The sequence below is a fragment of the Opisthocomus hoazin genome, chromosome 22 (assembly GCF_030867145.1).
Source record: "Opisthocomus hoazin isolate bOpiHoa1 chromosome 22, bOpiHoa1.hap1, whole genome shotgun sequence".
Classification (NCBI taxonomy): Eukaryota; Metazoa; Chordata; class Aves; order Opisthocomiformes; family Opisthocomidae; genus Opisthocomus; species Opisthocomus hoazin.
The window spans coordinates 1,856,839-1,880,780 of record NC_134435.1 but is presented as its reverse complement, the minus strand read 5'-3'; the positions used below and the strand labels follow the sequence as shown (position 1 = coordinate 1,880,780).

Here is a 23,942-nt window from a genome sequence, read left to right as displayed (position 1 = left end):
AGCTTGCTGCCTGCTGCCCTGGAGCTCGGCAACGGGGGTCCCCACGCACCCCAAACCCGATTCTCTAACCCCTGCAGCAGGCACCACGCACCCCAGAGCCTGGTGGACACCCCACCTACCCTTCCCACCACATCTTCCGACCCGGCCGCGCTGCGAAGGTGCCGTACGCGTCACGTTCTTTCAAACAGGCGCAGAGGCGGAACTAGGAACCAAGGATTTTATTTCATGGTATGAGCATGCTCCAGGGACACAATACTGATATATACAGTGTCATTAATAAAGTTTAATCATAAAACAAAGAATAAGTCAGACATAAGAGTTAGAAAACCAATAAATAGGAGGACAAATTATACACACAGGCTAGCGGTTTTTCCTATATACAGGCCTGGCTAAGCGGCACCGTCGAGAAAGGTGAAAGCTGGACACGTGCAGACAGTGTAAGTCAGTGAAAGGCACTAAGGACTAATTTTCCCCTCCTCTTAAAGCAAGGATAAGGAACAAGTTAAATATGAAATAATTCATTTATACAACATTAAACAACATAAAGCCTCAAAACCCTCAATGTTGAGGTCGATGTTCTGGAATGAGGGGAATCTTCTGGGAGCAAGATGCAAAGATGAGCACACACACCACCTGTATTCTGGTAGCACAGAGTTTGACACAGACCACAGAGCACCTGCTGACCTGGGAGAACAGCCACATCAAGCTCTCAAAGACCCACACAAACCAAACCCCTTCCTCATTAAAACGTGCTGAGGACCCCTTAGACATCCGCAGCTTGTCCAGGGCTACCGAGAGGGCCCACACAGCAAACCTGCCAGCCAGACTCCCTGCTGCTAACAAAGTTCCCAGCACCCCAACAAACACCCCAGCTACACGGCAAGCCAAGCTGACGGAACGTCAGGACCCTGCTAGCGTTCCGCTTACAATGAAGGCCTCTCGCCAGAGCAGACGACGCGTTCTCCGAGCCCCCATAACAGGAGATCACAGCCAGTTTCTCCAACCTGCCAAAGGTGTGCAAGCAGATATCTATTAAGGGTTTTCTCTGCCCCAAGGCTCACAAATATGTAGCATACTGTTGTTTTCAGCAGCAGCACTACCATTAATCAAACCGTAAAGCATACGCCTTTATAGTCAAGTTTTACATATTTCAAATGCAGTGTCATGGTTCACAGCAGTATCTTTCAGCCACTGATGTCTGTCAGGCAAAAGAATTCTCAGTCTTTTTGAAAGCACAGTTCAGGAGAAACTCCCTTAAAAAGAGATCACCCCACAAATCTTAGCACAAGATGCCGTAACGAAGGGAAATGCAGCCGCCATCCCTGGCTCTGAGACCTGGCACAGCCCAACCCCTGCACCTACCTGCGGGGACTGCAAACTGACAGCGGGCCTGTGGCAAGGCAGAGTTTGAGCTGTTGTCTGTCCGCCACGGTCGATGAGCAGTGTGTAAGGCGAGATACCCCAACCCTATCCAAGCACAAAGTAAGGTCAGCGCTTCCAGAGCAAAACCAACTACAGCTGAGGTCAGACAAAAAATCCGAGTATTGACCTCTAATCACTAGGCTAGAGAAAACAAATGCCAGTGTTTGGATCTTGTATGAACTTAGGTGACAAAGCCAGATCTTGTATGAACTTAGAGGTGACACCTCCCCCCCAGAACAGAGGGCAGTATGTTCTTCTCCTAGGTCATGATCCTGAAAAACACATTTAAAAAACAGGGAAAAACTTACAACTCATTTAGAGTAGCACTGAATATATCTCCAGAGCAAAATACACCCTTACAAGACCAGTTTTAACTATCAGAGATCCTGTTACAGACCTGTTAGAGTCACAAGATACATCCAGTTATGCATCACGACAGCAAAAAAGGGGATACCAACTTCTAACTACTCCGAGTACTTCACAAGAATGTTCTGATAATTGCAAACGCAGCTACTAGCAAGTACTCAGGACAGCTAAGGAGCCGTCTCGTTCTTTGTCATGCTGAAGGACTCAATTTCTCCTACTACTAATCACAGCTTTTTAAACCTCTAGGTAACGCTACGATTACACGAAGTTACAGGTAATTACCACCACCCTGGCATGGGACCTGCTCAGATGCCCGCAGCTGATGTGCTCCGGCATGAGTTACAAAGCACACACAACCCAAAGCAGATGCATTTTCTGTGACAAAAGCAACGTACTAAAGTGATATGTGTCCATTAGCAGCATAAATATCAAAGGAAAAGAGCAGCCACCACAAATAAATGGTTATGATCAGAGAGCAGAATTTTCTTCTTCTCAGAGCACAGCCAAAAGCCCAAGATGATACAACCGACACAGGAACACAAACAGCACCAGCTATTTCAGGGGATGTTACCCATCTGGGAAAACTGGGCAATTCCTGCCTGTTCTAACACAGGAGAGTCCGATTCACCCTCAGTTTAGAGCAGTGCTCTGTGCCCTTGTAGCCAGGGATGAGAAAGAGGAGCCACAATGTTCACGGTCCCAAGGCTGAAGCCAAGTCCCAGTATCACAGCACTCCCCTTAAATTATCTCTGCTGTTCAGATTACAAAAGAATTCACATACATTTAAAAAATTCCGTATCAGAAGCATAAAAAGAAGCCAAAGCAATGCTGCAATACAGCCTTAAAAGGGGGAAAAATACCTTCTTTTGCCTTTGCATCAAAGGCCTCCCCCTCTCCACAGCGCCAGCAGACCACACGCAAATGGGCAAAGACACAAGCACTGCTTCGACACACGCTTGTTTTCTGTTGCACTTAAACTGAGCATGGTCCCCTCCCAGAAGTCTCAGACTTCTGTAGTTCGTGTTTCTCCTACCCACCTACTCACTTTGCACAGCAGGACAGCAAAAGCAGGGAAGAGGCCTGTGTATTTGATACACAATACGGTCAGGTTAACAGCCACAGCGAGGAATATTTAAATAAAAGGAGCTGATGCTCTTCATTCAAAAGTTTGCAGCAACCACATTCCAACACAGATCAGTGCAACAGAGGACAATAGTGAAAGCTGCCAGTTATGTGCAAAGCAGGGCATAAATCAGATTTACCAGCCTTAAACTTTAGGATTTCATCAACCGTTTTGAGCTAACATGCCTAGCGCTTGAGCACACATCTAGAACCCTTCTTTTCTAGACATTTAAACAAGGATTGCCAACAACAGTTTCCCTGCACAACACTTTTAACACACGGAATTTCACAACCATCACACATACCAGTTTAATATTATGTTAATGTAACATACAATAGATGGGCAACTAAGCAAAAATATTTTTTTATATAATAAAGCTCCATACCAGCAAGGCATGGATTTTATAGCCATATCAAACTGTGCCATCTCTTGAATTCCATATTCTGGCCAAATCTTACACACTCATTGATTTTTTTTTATGGCAATTCTGAACAGGTCACACCTACTGCAGCAGAGAGTCAATGACGGCTCCTGGCTTTGCCGAACGTTTTCTGTTTGGAGAGCAGAAAGGAAAGGGGAAAATAACACCACACACATCATTAGGCTGCCTAGGAAAGACAGGGACCAGCCACATTTCAAATCAAAAGTACACAGTGTGACTCTTCTTCCTCAAGCACTTGTCAAAACCAAACAAACAAAAACAACCAAGAAAACCCATGCTGAAATCTCCCCCAACAGCACATTACTTTCCAGGAACAACAGTAAATGCACTGTCAACGCATCAGATGTTGACCTGAACCAAAGAACACAGCAAAATAAAGCAAGAAGCCAGAAGGGAATGCAGCAAAAGGGCACCAGGAAAATCCCCAGACAAGTCTTCCTGGACAAGATTTTACTGTAGTAAAGAGATTTCAGCTTGGTTCTGTCACGCTTGGCATCGGTAAACTTCATACCGTGCAAAATCTTAGCATTTTGTCTACTCATTAGGCAAGTGTTTGAAGACTTTCGGTAGTTTGCATGCACAAACTTAAGCCTTCCCCTGGGTAAATCCCCCATTACGTATAGATACTCCAAAGTTCTTCACCTTCTACCCGTCTTGGGCCTGGATCTTCCTTTTGAGGTCCTCGGCCTCTCCAGCTTCATCAGAGATTGCCTCAAACTTTCTTCAGTGTAAGCTAAGTAAACATGGGAAAGGTCCACTTCAAAGGGCTAAAGAACAAAAACCAGAAAACCCCAAACCATCAGAATAATTTTACACACTGATCAACAGCACTTCTATAACAGTAGAAAGGCTCCTCCCATCAAAAGAGAATCAGATGGAAACTGGACAGTTTCCCTACAACAAGGGAGGTACGAACACGAGGTGTGAACCACATGAAGTTCAACAAGGCCAAGTGCAAGGTCCTGCACGTGGGTCCGGGCAATCCCAAGCACAAAGACAGGCTGGGTGGGGAATGGACTGTGAGCAGCCCTGAGAAGGACTTGGGGATGTTGGTTGATGAAAAGCTGGCCAAGAGCTGGCAATGTACGCTCGTAGCCCAGAAAGCCAACCAGACCCTGGGCTGCATCCAAGGAAGAAAAGCTGTGGCTGCCCCCTCCCTGGCAGGGCTCAAGGCCAGGTTGGATGGGGCTGGGAGCACCCTGGGCTGGTGGAAGGGGTCCCTGCACCTCTGCAGTGCAATACATGCTTATAAAGAGTCACTCACATCTTTTTCTTTTTTATCCAGGACAGGCGTCTGTTTCCTCATATTGTTTCCTGTATATGCAACACATTTCTTAAAGGAAGAAAGGTCTGTTAGTAAAGTCTAAAACTGACTACAGCTTTATCAATTTACTTCTGGGCTCAATTAAACTCCTTCCTCAGAAGTTCATGCTAACGTTAGCTTGTACATCAGCCAGCAGGCCAGCTTACCAGCTGCCACTCTCCAATGTCTTCATTCCAGTGAACGTAGTTTTCAATCATTTCCTAGAAAGAGATTAGAGCAATAATCATTAGACTTGCACAATCTACACTCCAGATGCATTCTCCAGAACATACATCCCTAAAGGCCTGGATAAGCTGCTCGGGAACAGTCTTGACCATTCCCAGTTGTTCTTATGAGGCCAGCCACACCACGTTCAAAAACCTCTATTTACACTGAAGACTACAGAGAGAAAAAACACCACTCCCAAATTGTATGCACTGGAGTGCCCACTACAGCATGGGTTTCCCATTATGCCAATGCTATTGGGATAGCAATAAACACATTTTACCATGGAAAACTCAAAAGACTAAGGGAAATAGCTTTTATATTTTCTATTAAATAGCATGTACCATATTTAAGCTCATCATGAATCTTCTGAACATCGGGGTCAAGAAGAAAACAACACGGGAAGAGTTCCAAGTTCCATCTTACTAATTCATATTAATATCAGATAACTAAGAAAAACTTCAAGCATAGTGGAAAAAATAGGTTTTGAACAGACCCATGGCATGGGCACACAGTGAACATACTGGTTAAATACATGGTGAATGTGATTATTTTTTTTAACCATTAGGAAAACATGGTGCAAGATATCCGAGATCGGTACATCCCTCTGCTTACAAGCTGGACACATTATACACTGCTTCCCTAAAACAGATTCCATAACCATGGAATTGCTGCCAAAGTTATCAAAACCCCCGAGAAATGCAACAAAGCCATTCTGCACTCATTCACATCATTGCACTGGTTTTGGAGCCAAATGCACCCCCTAACTGTGCTCTTCTTCCAACTGAACTTCAAGCAGAAGTCCACCAGGTTATACAAGTCACTTGACAAAAGTGTCTTTTCCTAGTGTAACGTCCCCTGTTCTAACAATCCAGCTAACAGCACAAACACATGAACACAACCAAGCTGCACCTGCTCAGCTGAGCCACAGCAAACAGGCTCACAGCAACACGGAGCACTCACTTGTGCTACAGCTTAGCAGACAAGCGTCAATCCGCTCACCGAGCGCCTCACGAAGGGAAAAGCAGCCAGCTCACTCCATCGGTCGGACAGGATAAAAGCTGGAGGGCTCAGCCCTACATCACAGGCTTAGGTTGTGTCTTTACCTGGTAGTCCTGAGGAATGAAGTTGTCTATGATGAGCATCTGAAGACGAAGTTCCCTGCTCAGCTGCCGAATATTCTCTAGTAATCCTTCAATCTCCCTCTGATGCTCTTGCTGCAGATCTGCCATCTGAAGACAAACCAGGCATTTGAGAGGCATCAGAGCCAGCTTAAGACATGGTAACAGCCTAAAAGAGAACAGTCATCTGCCTGTATGAGGTTTTGGGGAGAGGAAAGCAAACTCATTGTTTATAAGTACTAGAATATTTTTCTCTGAAGAATAAACCCGCTGCAACGTTCCAGCTCAGAGATGGCTACAAATAGCATTAAGTTCTCAGTTTCATAAAAACAAAACTGGCCTTCTGCCAGTCCAAGCTCCGCACCAGCTAAGAGCAGATGAAGAGTGTGCAGACAAGTTATATCCCTGGCAAGATTTCAAGGAAAATCTCTGACTCCAAAGACAAAACGCACTTTTTATGCAACAGGAACTCTAAATACCAGCCAAAGGACACATTGATCCAGCGTGACTGAGGGAGAGCTAAAGGCAACAGGCAGAAGAGACAGACAGCTAAGAGCAGGGGAGCATTTGGGCTGCTGCAAAGCAGGAGTTTGAGCTGCCAGCAAACAAGTTCAGGGGAAGAAAAAAAAGTTTATTTCTAGAACAGAAGTTCTGAATATCTTGGGGTCTCACACATATCCCCTCAGCCTGGCTTGGGGAAAAGCTCTACAACACACCCCTGTGAAGCTCTGACACCAGACTCAGATCTTTGGGTTACCTGAGCCAGATGTGCAGCACAGACATTTCTAAACCTACGGCACTTTTTCCAGCGTTACCAAGCTGATGCTTACCCTTCCCAGCTATAGTCTCTCACACCATCACAAGCTGAGGACTTCAGAACTTCAGACACTAACCTCTGATTTTGCAGCCATAAGCATGGTCCAAACTTTCTTCAGCTTTTTGGTTTTCCCCTGTGCTTCTTCCTGGAGGCTAGTGTACTTCTCCTCGATGTCCAAGCGTTCTTGCTGTGTGCAAGATTTAACACAGACACCCACACATTAACATACTCAAAGAAATTACCTGCAACAGTATGAACGAGAGAAGCTACTTTGACAAAACAAAGCATTTGCCAAGGGCCTGGAGACCCGGCTTAGCCAGGCTGGCTCAGACCCACAGTGATGACACTGCCAACGCGTGGCCTCTGAAGCAGTTAGCTCCTGCTGTGCTTCCAGAGCAGAGCCACATTTCACCCCCGTGAGCAACGCCAAGGCACACAACATGGTGTGTCCTGCCACTGCTGCTTTCAGACAGCTGCAGCTCATAACCCCACCTCCTTCTCCTCAAGCTCCTTGCGAAGCTGTTCCGCTCTCTTCCTTCGCTCTTCCAGTTCCATATTTGATTCTTCTAGAAGCTTCTCTTGCTCCTCTGCTTTTGCCAGCAAGTCCACTCCTCCCACAATCACCTTCTTCTCCAAAGCAGACAGTTTCTCCAGCAGGGACTGGTGCTCTTGTCTAGCGAGACAGGTAAGTGTAAAACTTCCCATCCCACAGTGCGCGCAAGGCAGCAGGTCCAGCTCAGTTTTACAGCCCAGACAGCATTCACAGGGCTGGAAAAACTTGTCTTGCTGCCAAGGGCTTGAGTGGGGGTGAGGCAGTGCAAATATAAAGGGAGTTCCCTGAGCTCCAGCTCCCACCGCTTTCTTGCGAGCAAAGCCAGGTCAGCAGAGAAGTCTCTGTGCTGTGAGTTCCCTCTGTGAGGGGCTGCAAGGCACCAGCAATATTACCAGGCTACCAAGGCCCTGCCACCACAGCAATGCCCAGAGGCAGCTGCAGAAACAGAAGCGAGTGAACAGAGATGAAGGCAGAGCAGCTGAGAGGCAAAGCAGGAATGCTGGCTGCTGTTGGAGCAGCCTCTGACAGCAGGACAGTCCTACCTGCATGGGCCAGTGATCTCCACAGCTTTTCAGCTCCAGAGAGGAGAACCCCACACCCAGAATTAATTGCATGCTCGTGATGGTGTGCTGCAGGAAACCTGGCTTGCTACACAGCTACTGCCCACTGACCAAGCGGTACAGGAGTACAGCTCCTCACAGGTCTCCAGGGTTTCAAGGACTCACTTATGTTTCTAGGCTATCTTGCACAACTAAAGTCTCCAGAGAAGAAGTGGCAAAAGGATAAAGTTTGTCTTTTCTATCTGCTCTAAACTCTGAAAGCAGAGTAAGCTCCTCTCGCTTTGACACTAGCAAGAGCTGATGTTAAGTTCATACACAGTCTGACAGGCACCTCACCATGCATCTCCAGACATCCATAACTGATCTCTAGATTCAGGCAGAAAAAACCCACACAACCACACGAACTGCTCAGAGCAGGGTACTCACTGAGCTTTAAGCAAGTCTTTTTCTCTCTTCTCCAGTTCAGCTCTGGCTTTATTTCTTTCTTCTTCTTCCATATCAAGCTTAGTTTCAAGAGCTTTTCTCTCCTCTTCGATCTTTGCTTGCATCTCTACCATCTTATCAGGGGAAACTTTCTTTTTGCCTTTGGAAAAGATAGGGAAAACAAATTAGTTCAAGGAAAAATAAGACAGCCTCTGCATCACAGCATTTTTACCAAGTTCAGATCCAAAACCAGCATTTCACAAAAACTAATTTAGATGTCAGCTCCAAGCTGGGCACAACTCAGTCTTTCAAATCCTGTTTTAACATTGACCAGTTGTCACCAGTTGCTACAGAGAAAGAGTGCTGTATAACTAACACTAACATAATGCCCCCAAAATGGAAAACATACGAAGAACAGTTGGAGAAGGAACACTGCCTAAAGAGAAGCCTGAGCTGGAAACTCCAACGTTCTAACTCCGCAGATTAGCCCAAATGGAGGAGAACAGAAGACTGCAGCTACAAGAACTAAACTACCAAGAGTTATGTAGAGTCAAATTTCAGATTAGCATCCCCACCACACCCCTCGTGCACTGCCCGCCTTACAGGCTTACCTACTGCAAAGGCAGCACGTAGATACTTTAAGAACGTACTGCTATAAAAATACAGAGACTAGGGAAATTCACAACAGCCCTATGAAAAAAACAGGCAATTAAAGAAACTTTTTGATGGTATTCAATCTATCTAACAGTGACCACCCGCAGATTTGAAAGCACTGAGGGTTGCTGCGACTTCTCAATCCTGCCTTTACAGTGTAACTACTATCACAGCAAGCCAGGTACATTTCATGGAGGGTTACAAAGGAAGTTGCCAGAGCAACTCATGGAGCCTATCAGCCTGAAGGGCTGGACCCAAAAACCTGCAACTTTGAAACAAAGCGTGAGGCTGCTGCTGTTGGAAGTCACTCCACAAGTCTTGAGTCAGCTTTAATTGTAATCTCAAGAGTGCCTAAGGCAGGTGAATAGAGATCCCTGGGGGTTATTCTGGAGTGAGAGACAGCCCAGTGCATTCCCTCAAATCCACAAGTCTCCCACAAGTCCCAAGTCTCCCTTTATTCACTATAAGCAAATCCTTCATTTTCTTGTTTTGCTCTTCTCCAGACATAACCCCGCCACCCTCCCACAGAATCCAGAAGCCTAGAATCCAACAGAAGCCATCAGCCACCAAGGGACTGCTTTCCACCATGACATAATGTGTATGGTCAGAACATGCTCAAGTTGGTCAATAAAAGGCTCCCCTTCCCTCCAGTCCTCACGGCATTCAGCTTTACTTACACACACGACCTCTAGCAGACAGACAAAATGCACTGTATTTGTAGACATGCATGCACATACGTACGTATCTGTATGCATGTTTGTTCATGTACACAACAGAATATAATCAGGTTTGTGGCAAGGTAAGGACTTCAGCACTATAGCAAGCTATGTCTTAGTTTCCATCTGCTAAACTCAGAAATCAGATAAGCACTTATTTCTGGATCTGTGGTGAAAAAATCTCTAATTAGTCTGAGTAAGAAGCTTTCTGAAAGTGCTATACAGACATCATAATACAAAAAGAGATAAGCCAGATAAAAGCTTCTTACTGTTAGTAGGCAGCCCTATATATTCTTAGTTTAGGAGAAAAAGGTGAACTAAACCAAGTTGTAAGACCCTTTTGCAAGCTCTGCAATTGTATTATAAGGAGATGGAAAGCAATTACACCAACCTGCTTGATCTTGCATTAAGAGGAAGTAGAAAGCAAGTCACAGAGAGGCAGCATATGCATAAAAGAGGAGGAAAGAAAACATGTTATTGCTTTGATCACTTTGGACAAAGATCATCAGCATCAGAACAAGCATTAATTTTATATGCATGTTTCTGGAGTAAAAAACACAGGATCACCATCACTAAAAAACTCCATCAGAGCAAACATTAATGCATCACGATTTTATGCTAAAGCAGAGAAAGTTTCTGTACTTCAGGGTGCTTTGCATATCCAGGATAATCTTCAGCTCGCTCTTGCATTCTTCTGCCCATTCAATGCAATGCAGAATCTAAATGTAACATTATCAGCCTGCCGCAAAGATCATGCCCTACAAAACAATTAAAGGGGGTAGATTTCTTCTTCAGTAAGAGACTTCATGCTTCCCCCCCTCCGCCCCCCGCTCAAGATAGCCAGTTCTGTAGCATTACATGTAAAATATTAGCATACAGAAGACTTGTTCTAAGTTTTAACCAAGTTTCCAAGCCAATTCTTTGCAAGATACATGACAGTTGCACACAGGGAGTCTCAGCACAAGATTTCTCCATTTAATTACAGAGGGTATTAGTAGGTTAATTTGCAGTAACTGATGCTTCCATAGAGGTATATAGCCAGCTTTGGTTACTCAAGCAAGCGCAGCAAAAAAGGCAGGACAGGAAAGGGATGATGAAAGACACCACATGCAAAAGGGCCACGCTCGAGGACAGTTAATAGCCCAAGCCAGAGCCACACTTCTAATGACCAGAAGTCCAGCGCAACTTCCACAACAGAGCTGTCTCCAAATTTGCAGGAGATGGACTCAGCCGGCCACTGCCACATCAGCAGTTTGCTATTAACTGTCCTCATCCAAATACAACATTCAGGTTTCAAGCAAGCTTTGAAAGAGCAAGTTTGATGCAAGCAGATTTCCAAGCCCACCATCATACGACCCACCAAAGGTCTCCCTTAGGTTGTGACCCTACCACACTTTGAGCTGACGCTTTCCACTAATGTAACCAGCATAAATTTGATTGAAGTGTAACTGCGTAGCAACACTTTCCAGACTCTCCACAGAGGAGGAGAGAGGACTGCATCTATACAGGATAACCACAACAGTGGGTGAAGTCCCTAAAAGCCAAGTCCTGAGATGTGAACTGTTTCTTTAGTCATCACTGACTGCAGGGTTTTCAAAGGGACAGAACCCTCTCTCTGCCCAGGAGCAGACCAGACTTTCCTCACTGCTGGACCAAAGTCTGGATCCCTTGCTCCTCTGAACTAGGTCCCACAGTGACCAACCACTTGATGTCATGGGGCAGTTGTTAAAAACCCAACCACCACCAAGGATTTTAAGTGTCTGCCAAAATAAAGCCAATCAACCAAGCATTACCATGTTTTCCTTGCAAGTGTAAACCTCATGTTGCTTGATTGTGGACTGCTCCATTCACTTTCTCCAGAACTAATTTTGAGAAGGCAGAGTCCAACGTAACACAGCACAACCCATTTCACCTGCCTAGCTGTCCTTTTCATGAACTCCTATTGTAGCAACTCCCATAAAAAAAGTCAGTTCAGCTTTTTCCTGATATTTTGGAGGAAGCGTTTAACACGGAAGTTGCAAACTGGTTTTTTTAAGCTATTGTTTCTCAGTTGTCTTTAAATCTTGTTCAAACAGCATACTAAATTGCTTTCTATTTTCTCACGTATCAATGTGCACATTGAACAACCATTTCAAGCGTGGAAGCAGCAAAGGCAAGGCATGCTTTAGCAGAGTTGAAAGTTCCAGTTTATTTTTCCAACGGGCATAGCAGGGAAGAGTGCAGCATTGCAAAATGGAGTGTACAGATTATGGAAAGGCCAAAGCTTAAAGGACTTAAGAGCTCCCACTCACTAGTGAAGGACTTATCCAGAGGTTTCTCTATGACAGAGCATGTGGAGTCTGAACTACTGCTGCTGCTACTGCCTGGAAAACAGAAATGCGTCCCACAGAAAAACCCAGAGAGGAAGAAACATGCAGATGGGAAGTTAGTTCTAAAGGAAAGAAACCCAGAAGGGCCAGCAACCTGGTTCAAAAGGCACAAGTTCCCATTAGGGAGCATTTGCTAGGACCCCCCACCAGACTCCGCTTGCAAAGCCACCATTTCCCAGCACAAAAAGCATGCTCAGAAAGACACTTCAGTTAAAACCCATCCTAACCAGCCTACAGCTTAAAACAGCATGCCAAGGCAGCTTCCATTTCAAGCAACAACAGCACAGGAAACCAGATCATAGTGGAGCAGGCTGTGGGTATCTGCAGTAGCAGAGGATTCAGTGACCAGGAGTCCCTTCCAGTCTTACGCACATGGCAGTGTGTGCTTCTCTCTCTAGAAGGCAGAATCAGCTTACACAGGGACAGCTACGGTACGTACCACTGCCAGGCAGCACCCTTACTTAGGGAACTTAGCTAAGAGTAGCTTGTTTGGAAGTTGAATAAGTCAGTTATTTGCCCTCTACTCCTTTCAAGCAGCATTTTGAAAGTGATTCCCTCCTGGGAGGACATTTGGGCAGGACTTGGCTTTTGATGGAGACAGTGGTCAATCTTTTTGCTTCTAGAAATTACCAGAAGGTGAAAAAAAATGAAGTTGTTACAGCTATCAAATGCATGACAAAGGTCATTTACAACTACTTGGACAGCTACTAAAATGAAGAGGGTGCATCGAAAGCAGGAATGCTTTAACAGCAATTTCTTAAACAGATGTGGGTGCTTCAGGACAAGAAGGCAGCTGGAGTGTCAAAATAAATTTCCTAGAGAAGCTGGAAGTTGAGGTGTAGCACAGGGCTGGACCTCTCTGCTCCCCATGAAGAAACAGAGAGGTGCTAGGGGCACGGCAAGCTCCCTGGAAGCCACACCATCCTGTGGTACACAGTGACCTGCAGTTCCAGGTTCAGCAACATCCCCTGGGCTTTAGATGTTACACAGCAGTTTAACACTGACGTAGGACAAAGCAAACTTCAACACAGGATTTCCAGAGCGCTCCCAAATAAGGGATGTGCAGCTCCCGCTCAGCTTTGCAGCTCGCACAGACACCCACAGGTCAAGTTTTATCTCTATCAACATAAAATAGGACACCAGAAGAGTCAGTTACTCAACATCCATAAGACGGATGAATCCTTTGCCTAAACCACAGCCAAAATTCCCCTCCAACCATTCCCATGGTTATAAAAAACCACGTCTGCCTACCATTGATCTTTGGTGTCTTCTTCCTCCCACCTCTGCGAGCAGGGGAAGTTCCACACCACCAGTCACAAGCCATACACAGCCACCTTGCGGCAACTGGGGAGCCACCACAAAAGGGAACGCTACCACAAGCGCAACTACCCAAGTGGAAGCAGACACTACACAGGTTCAGAGCTGTCCACCTACAGAGATGGCACCAAATAGCTTCGTTTCTAGGAGAGGCATGATAGTTGCAGCGGCAATAGGGCAGCTCTGTGACTCCATTTATCCCCTCCCAGCTCTGGCTACAGTTTCTGACACCAGTTTCTGCGTAAGAGGTGCATGGTGGCACTGACAGAAATCTCTGCTGACTTACCCCGCCGTTTCTTTCGCTTCTCCCCATCCTCTCCAATCTCCCCATCATCATCTTCATCCTCCTCTTCAGAATCACTGGTCTCAGAACCAGATATCTCTTCCCCTAGAACAGAAGAGTGTGCTTTTTGATGCGCTTTGCTTCACTTCGTATCAGCCTGTTACTGTGACAGCAGCATTTGTCCAAGCCCGGCAGCATCTGGCATCAGCTTACGAGCACCTGCAGAAGTCATCAACTGCTGAGCAGACAGACAGCTTGCTGCCATTCAGGAAACTTACAGAAAAATCAAGATAAGCAATTTAATTCTGTGAAGCCAGTGTGTGTAGATTAAAGCTCAAGTGGGTGCTTTTCAAGGGAAATAAAACATCCTTGCACTGCTGATGCGTTAAGCTACAGTTTTCCTAGAAGGATGTCCCCATACCTTCTTTTCTACCTCAGATGGAAGAGAAAATGGTCATATGAACAAAGCTCACAGACTGGCTACTTAAGTGGACACCTGGATACATGAAGCTAGATGGCTGTTAATGGAGAAAAATGTCCAGTTTCACAAGTGTTTATTATTGTTGCCATTGCAGACACTCAGATGTTTCAGGCTGAGTTTGGAAACCAGACTGAATAGAACGCAACATTTAACAGCCTGGCCTCCCAGTAACATTAGCAAACTCAAGGCTGTTTGTTCTGTAGCTTAGAGTCTAAAATTTAAGAAGCTACCCTCAGCCCACCAGGGATGAAACAGCTACACCCAGCTCCCAACTCCTCAAGAGTTACTGACCATTTTTGCTTCTCCCGAACAGGGCAGACTCCAAAGGGCAAGCCATGCTGGAGGTACTGCTACAGCTGTTCTGCACTGTGAGCATCTCTGGAGAGCTACATTGTGCCAAGGTCACTGTTCAGTAAGCATCCCTCTGGCAGGGTCCTTCCATGTTGATGGATTAATAGTGTCATAAGGCCATGAAATTACAGGGCTTAAAAAAGCTTCTTGTTTACCCTGCAATGCGCGCTGGCAGCCCAGCAGGCCATCCGTGCCCTGGGCTGCATCCCCAGCAGTGTGGGCACAGGGCAAGGGAGGGGATTCTGCCCCTCTGCCCCGCTCTGCTGAGACCCCCCGGGAGTCCTGCATTCAGCTCTGGAGCCCTCAGCACAGGGCAGACCTGGAGCTGTTGGAGCAGGGCCAGAGGAGGCCCCAGCAATGATCCGAGGGCTAGAACCCCTCTGCTGGGAGGAAAGGAGACCTTAGAGCAGCTGCCAGTGCCTGAAGGGGTCCACAAGAGAGCTGGAGAGGGGCTTGGGACAAGGGCATGGAGTGACAGCTTTAAACTGAAAGAGGGGAGATTTAGGTTAGACACAAATTCTTCACTGTGAGGGTGGAGAGGTCCTGGCCCAGGCTGCCCAGAGAAGCTGTGGTTGCCCCCTCCCTGGCAGGGCTCAAGGCCAGGCTGGACAGGGCTGGGAGCACCCTGGGCTGGCGGAAGGGGTCCCTGCCCATGGCCAGGGGGTGGAACTGGGTGGTCTGTGAGGTCCCTGCCAACCCCAACCATTCTGTGTCTCTGTTCATTATGCAGAAGCCAGTCCCAGCTCTAGCTCCACAAATCTGCTCCAATTTTCCCCCGAAAAACACACGCCCCACTCCTCAAACAGGGACGAGGCCGGACCTTCCACTAGGGGGCGTGGCAGCGCCCCGCGACGCCTCTGGTGGCCCCGCCCCCAGGCGCAACGGCGCACAGCGCCCCCTGCCGGCACACCGGGCAGCTCCGGACACCTTCAAACAGCCAAGGCCGCTCAGACTGACTGAGCACCGGGACAGGGGCACACATTGGGAGGAAGGGCACCCTCACCTTCTTCCAGCTTCTTCTTCAGCTCTTCGATTTCCTTCTGAAACTGGCGGAGCAAGGCATCCTTGGGGTCTTCGTTAATCCTGGCCTTGTTCTTTATGTTCTTGGCTCGGTTCGCGTACCGGAGAGTGCTGATAGTCTCGTCGTAGTTGTAGTCCGCTGGACCAATGTTTGCGCACTGTGACACACGGAAGACCGAGTTACCGGAGGACAGAGCGTCAGAGCCCAGAACAAGTAATTCCCCAGGGACCCATCCCCAGCGCTGCCGATCTCACGCCGCTGCTCTTTCCCAAGCTTTCCTCTGCAACAAAGCTGCTTTGGGCTACCCAAGCACAGCTTCTGTCTGCTCTTACACACACAGGTCTACATTTGCACTGTGTTTAGAACCTCATCTGCACAGAGGCAAAGAGAAAAGATAGAAAAACCACATAAAACAAACAGCTCGGAACTGAAGAGGTAAACGCCAGGCTGTTCTCGTGGCGAAGTCACTATGCTACCCCCGCAAAAACACAGCTCGGTAGCCGGCACGGGAAAGGGCGTTTCTCAGCTTACCATCATGGTTTTGGAGTTGCCCCCCAGAGAATCCTGGAGGAGCCGTGTCAGTTTGGAGTTGCGGTAGGGCACGTGGGTGCTCTTGCCATCCACCAGCGCAGAGATAACGTTCCCCAGTGTGGAAAGAGAGAGGTTGATCTTAGTCGCTTCCTTCAGTCGCTGCCCCGTGGCTCCAGTTTTCGCCTGTCTTTCAGAACCCTGGAAAGGGAACAGGAGGCAGAAGCAGGAGTCACAACAGATCCTCTAACACATCTCCTTCCTCCTGCACCTGCAGTCTTGCTGGCAGCCACACCACTAACCACCTCAGCCATTATTAGGGAGCCTGGCTAAGCACCTCAGACGCTGTCAAAGAGACAAGTCAAACAGATCTTCACTGAAGCTTTCAATGCCAGCAAATTCTGGATTGCTCAAAATAATACAGCTGGGAAAATGGAGATTTTTGTCCCACTGAACAAAAATTTTACAAGCAGCAAGTCGGCAGTTACAAGGTACCTCAACTGGAGCTGCTACATACCACCTCCAGCCTTTCCCACCAGCAGATCAAGAGAGAAAAGCAACAGCGCATTTATTTTAGAGTTTCACACAGCAACCTAAAACATACATCATCTAAATAAAGGTACACGCAGACACTGCATGCCTTTAGTCTCCCCTTTCCTCCATCTTCTCCAAGGAAAGATGCTCCACTGTAAGGTTTGGGCAGAGCCACATTTCACCAGCACAATTACATCGGTTCAAAGTGAGTGACGGAGGGAGGGAGCCTGCAGGCAGTGAACTGCATCGTCACCCTCTAAAAAAAAGCCTCTTGCAAAGATGCAGTTCTGCTGTCCAGAGAGCTCTTTCCAGTGTAGTTTCTCCATTTAATAATTAATTTAGACACACAAGAGAGACCTTTTCCTGGGACAGACTCCAGACACATTAACAGCCCTTCCTGGTACACTCTGATTTAAGCCCCCAAGTGAATGAATACTTCACAGAAGTCAGGCATCAAGCAGAAGCTGGGCTTCAGCCATGAAACAAGGGACATGCCCTTCACTGTGCCTTCGGCAGCACAGACACAAGCAGCCAGGCCCACCACACATTACCCAGCTGGTCCTACTTACAGCAAGGTCAACGAGATGCAGCTTGCCCATGCGCACGTGCATGTTCCCATCAACCCCCTTCTCACTGCACTCAATAGTGATAGTGAAGATGGCGTGCGAACGGGAGCTGTGCTCATTCATGTTCGTGGCACCAACAGAACCTTTCAGAAGAAAGGAAAAGCAGTGATGTCTTCAGCGTTAATCACAGGCTCCTGTAACACTCTTCCTGCTCTCAGAGGAGACTCATCCCCTGCCTCTTTACCCAACCCTGTTTCAGAAGGTGGAAGTGGGACGCTCAGACTCTGCAGCAAACTGTATTCTTGGGCAGGGAAGTTGCAGCACATCTCCAGTTTGGACTAGCAGAAGTGTTACAGACTGCTGTAGCTCTAAGTCAGCCACAGACTCCCATCCCAAGAGCAGCAATAGTTCTCATCTGTTTCTTTAAGGCTACAAAGATCAGCAGCCTAAGGCATTCACGGCTGATCCCTTAAAACAGCTGTATCTCGAGAAATAAGAACACAGCAATCAGAACTTCAGGTCATAAAAGGACCCAAGCTGAACTAAGAAGCCTTCCAGAAAACACAAACCACCTCCCACTCACAGCACAGCTCAGGACTAGCTGTTCATCCTGATCAGAACCGAGGAGGGAAAGGGACCAAGACACACAGCAGCAGTTCTGACAGTGCTGACTGCCCTTGTTGCATCCTCCCTTTTGCCAGTTCCCCCCGGCACTGGCTGATGTGGGAGGTACAGCCTTCTTTACTTGCCCCTGCCCAAAAGGGGTTTGGGAGGAGAAATCCCTTTTGCTCTGCTCAGCTGAGCCACCTTTCCAGCACTAGGACCTCTTACTGCAGTCTCGTGAGAGCTTTGTTCTGTCCAAGCTACAAACCTGCCCACAGCAAGGCTACGTACGGTTCTTGTGGCCCAGAGTCATGATTCTGTCCATATCATCTGCATTGTTTACAACATACGCTGAAAGGTCTTTGATATAAACTCCCACATCGGGTCTCTCTTTAACCTAAGAGAGAAACAGTTTAGACTGAGCATCCTTAGGAGATCCCCAGGAGCAATTTTCAGTGGTACTGTAACAGTACAGTGATTTACTCCTCCGCTTTCCAGTTTGCACATAAAGCACTCCAACATTCCCCTGGTGGCAACAGTGACTTCCAACCTCCAATTCCTACCCCAAAGGCCCCTCAGCAGTCTTTCTAGAACTGCAGGTACAAAACCCACTCGGATGGAACAGCCAGTTCTCACTGGGCAACTGACCAAGCAGAAAAGATTCAGAGACATCAGCAGCGATACCCAGCTACTGTATCTTAACAGTAATGGTACACATGCTGAGGAGCCCAACCTCCCACTTCCCTTCAAGTGCTTCTCTAGTCTTTGAAATATAACATTGCTCATTGCTGCAAAACAAACATCACACTCAGAACAGCAGGCTCACCTCTAATCTCTGTGTCTGGTCTTTTCCTAGCAGGTCCCGCACTTCTTCATTGTAAATTTCCAGGTAAGACACACGAACTAAAAACCTGAAGACAAACAGTTGGGCAGCTTTCTTAGCAAGGCATTTGTTGAAGTCCAACAAACAACCACAGAGAGCAAAGAAAATGCAGTGATGTACCAACACAATCCTGCTACCCCATCAGGGGCTGCCTAAGCAGGAGTCTCTCAGCTAGGGCCAGAGGTACCATCTCAGCTGCCTTTGTCAAGGCCAGGCTCCAGCTGCAGATGGCCCACAAGAGACAGAAGCAGTGAAGAAAAGCTGTTTTACCTTGTATCCCCCTCTGCCTTGGCAATGTGACCAAATATATGGGCAAAGGAATTGGGAATGATGCCTCTAAGTTCAGGAACTGCTCGGACCCCTTCCATGGTGAAAGTTTTGCCTGTTCCCGTCTGCCCATATGCAAAAATAGTACCTGAAGGATAAGAAGATACATGAACAGACTCTTAAGAAGTTGCTAACTGCAGTTTTACTTCATCCCTTCTTAGCCTGCTAGCACTAAACACCTCTATTATTGTGGAGCTGAAATGTTCCACCCACTCGGGCAGATACTGTACAAGGCAAGAGCGACAGAAATGCTGGACAACCACAGCAAACAGGGCTGAGCCACTGTTTCATCCAGCCTGCAAGATACCCAAGAAAAAATCAGCTTGGTTTAACTGTGCAGAGTGATTGAAGGATGGAGTGCTAGTAGGGATCACACACAAATAACTAAAGCAAGCCCAATTAATAACATGGTCAATTAGAGGAAGATCATTATATTCCAGCTGCAAAACCAGCTATTGCTAGTGCTCTAAGCCACAGCAGAAACAGAGTGAGGCTTCCACAACGCAGGCCACGGCACGCGCCCGGTTCTGAACCTGCAGAAGCAGCTACAATCTGGGCTAGATAATCAGCCTGCACTGAGGACATCCAGAAAATTTAATGAGGTCCCAGACTCTGGCACTCCAGAAATACAGGGTTCTTCAGTCTAGCCTAGCCCTGCTGAACACTCAGGTTTTGACTGTCAAGTCACTGACACTGCAGTTCGGAAAAGCTGAATTCTCATCAGCTGAAACCGGGGCATGTTAGCACAAGAGCTTATTAGGCATTTTACAAACCTTTAAAAACTTTGTAATTTGTTGTTGCTTATAGCATACTGTTATGGAAAGCAGTAATTTGCTTCCTTACAAGCACCTGCTTTCCTTTACATAATACATTTACATGCACAACAGACACATACACAAATTGCAGTCACACTCTTCCCAGCCACAGGAAGCAACCGACTCCGTGGGACAGGGCAGGTGTGTTTAACTAGCCACCTGAGTTTAAAACAGCAAAGTTCAGAGGAGAAGACGCAGCAGTTATATGCACAAGTCTGGTATGCATACCTAGTTACTGCAGGACCGTGGCAGCTGCCTGGTTACTGAAATTGTATAGTGAAGAGCCGCTGAGAATTCTGATAATGAGATAAAGTGTATATCTTTTGCAAACAGAAGATAAAGAACAAAACATATAGCTAATTCGCCTCGGGTGAGTCTTGTTCATCACCGACCTCCCACTGTTAATGATCATAGTGGGTACAACCACCGAGTACTCAGAACAGCAAGTACCTCCAGGCTTTTTTAAAGTTAGAGGCCACAACAGAAACAATACAGGGCCACAGCCCTCAGCAGGTGAAACTCCCTTAAATAAGATCAGCAGGAACTCTAACAATGCAAAGAATAGGAGATGGGATCCTTGACTTCAGACAAGGGACTTACCATTGTACCCTTCTAGGACAGAGTCAATAATAGGTCTTGCAGTTAAGTTATAGACATCCAGCTGTTTACTCTCTGGTCCAAATACAGTGTCAAACGTAAATGTCTTGGGAGGCTCATTGGATGAGTCTGTTTTATGAACAGTTATAGTTCCTCTCATTTCATCGACGCTGACTGCCATTTTGTAGCCCGTAGCTTTCTCTCGATCATTAAGAGGCCGGCATCGAACAACCACCTTGACATTGTCACAACTCTCTGGCTTGTCCAGCTTCTCAGGCTTGTTGATCTATAATTATTTAAAAAAGCAAAACAAATACACAGGCTGTAACGCTACTGTTAACACACTGTGTGTTTAAGCACAAATGCTGTTGAATCAACTCCAGCAGATGCATACCTCTCCACAGGATCACAGACCTGGGGATTTAAAACCAGAACTGGTTTTTAATTAAAAGTGAGCGACTAATGTACACTTAGTCAACGCAATCTTCCTCTGTTTGCTCATGGGGAAACTCATGGAGTAAAACCTGAGAATTTCACATTCAGTATCATCCAAGAATTTCTTCCAGAAACAGCTTCACGCTTGCAAACGATCTGCAAGCAGTTTGCTGGAAGGAGGTGGAGCCGCACCATCCTTTTACCTTAACACTGACCACGCAAGTCTCAAACCTCACGGATGACATCAGCAGGTACCAGCAAGCACTGCCTGAAAGGGACTCAGTCAAGTCATCAGCTTCGGCTTACTTGCTGAATCTTCATTGTTTAGAGAACTCAAGCGCTGTATGACAAAACCTCACAAACCCTCTGATAGAACAGTTCAGGTTGGAAGGGATCTTCATCACCATTGATTAATACGTTGCCACAGGCTTCTCCTGGCTAAGGAAATCTAAAATCCATCTAATCTAGGAAAACCTAAAACACCGCCCTCGGTGGCAAGCGCTGCGGCTGGGCCTTTCGGTGCTTTCAAAGCAGCTCCCGCGGATGTCACCAAGACACAGCCGCCGTTTCCAAGGGCCTCTCCCACCGGCCGCCCCGGTCCCCCTCCAGCCTCCGCAGGGGGCCAGAAACAGCTCCCGTCACCCCAGCGAGCACCGGGAGCGCAGCAGGCTCACCTCGGTGTGGGGCCCCCCCGCCCCGTCCCGTCCCCCTGAGACCGGCAACAGAACCGCGAGTCGCGACAGCGCGCAGGCTACACCAGGCCCCGAGCAGGCCCCCGGCTCCCCCCCGCCGCCGCTCCCCCGGCCAGGGCCCGCCGGGGACGGGACTCGCCTCCCCCCGACCCCCCCCCGCCGCTCCCCCGGCCTCGTTCGGCCTGACAGGACCGCACGCGCCGCCCGCCTCTCCCCACCCCACGGCGCCACCGGCTGCCGCGCCGAGGCGGGAACGGGAGCAGCAGGCCGCGGGGCCTCCGAACCGCCCCACCCCCTCCCTCCCTCCCCGCCAGGCGCCGCGGCTCCCGCCAGCGACGGGCAGAGGGAACCGGGCGGCCCCGGGGCTCACCGGCATGGCGGCGGCAGCAGCGCCGGGCGCGAAGCGACCGCCGGGCGGCACAACGGGACAATAACAGCACCGCGCCTGCGCCCGCCCCCGAGCCGCCCCGGCCCGCAGCCAATCCCCGAGCGCTGCAGAGGCCGCTCACCCAATGGCTGGAGGGGAGAGGAGGGGCCCGACCGGCTCGTCGGTGCCTTACCGCAGCCAATGAGGAGGGGCGGGCGGGGCGTCGCCATGGTAACGGCGCAGGGCGGGGCGCCTCTGGTGTCACTGCGGCTCGATTGAGTTGCCTGGGGGCGGGGGCGGGCGGCGCTGCCCGGTGGCCCCGGGGGGGGGCTGACAGGGCTCCGGGGGGGCTGACAGGGCCCGAGGGGCTGACAGGGCTCCGGGGGGGCTGACAGGGCTCTGACACCCGCCCCCCCGCGCCCGGCCCCGTTCCTGGGCGGGCCCTCCGCGCAGCCGCGGTGGCAGCGGGCCGTGAGGCCCCGCCCATCTTATCGGCCCCGCCCCCACCCCGCCCACCGGCCCCGCCCCTCCCGGCGCGGCCCCGCCCCCCGCCCCGCTGCCGCGGGGGTGGCCGGCTCCGGGGCTGGTCCCGGTACCGGGGCCGGGATCGGGGCTCTCCCCCCGGGTCGGGGCTCCCCGCCGACCGCCCCCAGCCGCGGTGCGGGGCTGGAAGGGCTGTGCAGGCGGCGGCGGCGGTGCGGGAACCGCTCGGTGTCGTTCCCAGGACGCGGGTGAGCTCCGAATTAATTCTCATTTTTTGTTTCCAGCCCCAGAAAGCTGAACTTTTCGGTGCCCCGGAGCGGGTACATGAAACCTCCCCCAGCGGTCCCTCTGCTGAAGGGCTCCGGGCAGTGGGGTCCGGGCGCTCGGACGTCGCGGGGCGGCCAGCGCCGACGCCGTGTGCGGTTCCCGCATCCAGCGGGACGGGCGCGTCGCGGAGCTGCAGAAGCGCAGGACAGTTTTGGGGTTTTGGTGGAGCTGCGGAGGCAACGGTGTGAGAGCTTCCAGCAAGCACTGATGGGGAAGCCCGCATCCACCACCTCTTTCCAAAGAAGAGCAGAAATTTTATTTCCAGTAACATCTTTTTTTTCTGCTGTTAAAGAGGCACCAAAATGTCAGCACTGAAGTACTGCGTTCCAGGCTGAGATGTTCTCACTGCTTGGTTCTCACATGGTATTATACAGGGATATATTCTTATTTCATGGGAGCACGCGCTCAGTCTGGAGAGCGGTATTTCCAAAGGGTCCCTGCTGCCTGTCTTCGGCAGCAAGAGAGAGATTAGACGGCTTTAAGGAAAACTGTTAACTGGCAATTAATAAACCTCCTAAGAACAGTCATTTTCCAGCTTTTACACGGAAATAATAGACCTCCATTTGTCAGAAACCTGAAATCAGGGAACGGGTTGCAACTGAACAGCTCTGCAGATGGAGAGCTGGATGTGTGAAACAAGGCAAAGGGAGTAACAGCTTCTGCTCACCCACGGCTGCTGGCGCAGGCCTTCACACAGCCCGGGAGGAAGGAGCTCGCCTGCGCTGTTGTCCAGCCTGCTGACGTGTTTCTTTTCATCATCACCTTCCTCCTGGAGAAGTGTACGATGGAACTGCTCTGTCTGCAAAAAGACAGTTGGGTGGCTGCTCCCAACTCAACGTCGGAAAGGCATCACGCGAGGAAATCATACTTGGTACAGGGAGCTGGGATGTTGCTTGATCATTCTCTTCTTGTTTTTGACAGCGGCTCCCATCGGGGAAACTGGCTCAAAGACTTGCCATGAAGTGCCCTGGACCTCCAGAGAGCTTGAGATTTGCCTCCTTCCTGGAGAACGCCTTAGCCAGAGAGGCTAGGATTTGGAAAGCGCCAGTTTTCCAGAGTCTCACCCTGAAGGTATTCTCCCCTGTCCTCTTTGCACATCCCTCAGGGACGCCGCGGAGATGCGGTGCTGGTCCTGCCATCTAATCCACCTGAAAGCAGAAATCATCCCGCACGGATGGGATGGAAGGGGGGGGAGGGTCTGTGCTTGTCCCGTCTCACATCGGATGAATGCCCCATGT

General features: G+C 48.9%; 1 protein-coding gene across 3 annotated transcripts; it reads right to left on the bottom strand.

Annotated features, from left to right (window-relative positions):
• Positions 1-203: 203 nt before the first annotated feature.
• Positions 204-21,979, bottom strand: KIF3A (kinesin family member 3A). Of its 3 annotated transcripts, XM_075441563.1 has the most exons (19): positions 21,039-21,095; positions 20,404-20,686; positions 18,932-19,076; positions 18,605-18,689; positions 18,070-18,175; positions 17,179-17,318; positions 16,079-16,276; positions 15,530-15,704; positions 13,698-13,799; positions 12,017-12,088; positions 10,117-10,125; positions 8,359-8,515; positions 7,312-7,492; positions 6,896-7,006; positions 5,988-6,113; positions 4,824-4,877; positions 4,618-4,686; positions 3,996-4,120; positions 204-3,462 (listed from the first exon to the last, which is right to left on the bottom strand). In XM_075441563.1, the coding sequence occupies exons 1-19, from the start codon at positions 21,078-21,080 to the stop codon at positions 3,414-3,416; spliced, it is 2,229 nt and encodes a 742-aa protein (XP_075297678.1). In that variant the 5' UTR covers positions 21,081-21,095; the 3' UTR covers positions 204-3,413. The 3 variants fall into 3 exon arrangements, with proteins under 3 accessions (XP_075297678.1, XP_075297677.1, XP_075297676.1); XM_075441562.1 differs by lacking the exons at positions 10,117-10,125; positions 12,017-12,088; positions 21,039-21,095 and adding an exon at positions 21,898-21,979; XM_075441561.1 differs by lacking the exons at positions 10,117-10,125; positions 12,017-12,088.
• Between the last annotated feature and the right edge of the window lie 1,963 nt (positions 21,980-23,942).

Excerpts from the sequence above, each read along its gene's own strand:
- KIF3A (XM_075441563.1), bottom strand. The coding sequence starts at position 21,080 with ATGTCATCCGTGAGGTTTGAGACTTGCGTGGTCAGTGTTAAG. Across the intron at positions 4,878-5,987 it reads TCATTCCTCAGGACTACCAG|GAAATGATTGAAAACTACGT; the intron begins GTAAAGACACAA and ends ATCTCTTTCTAG. Across the intron at positions 4,121-4,617 it reads TGGATAAAAAAGAAAAAGAT|CCCTTTGAAGTGGACCTTTC; the intron begins GTGAGTGACTCT and ends TTTGTTCTTTAG.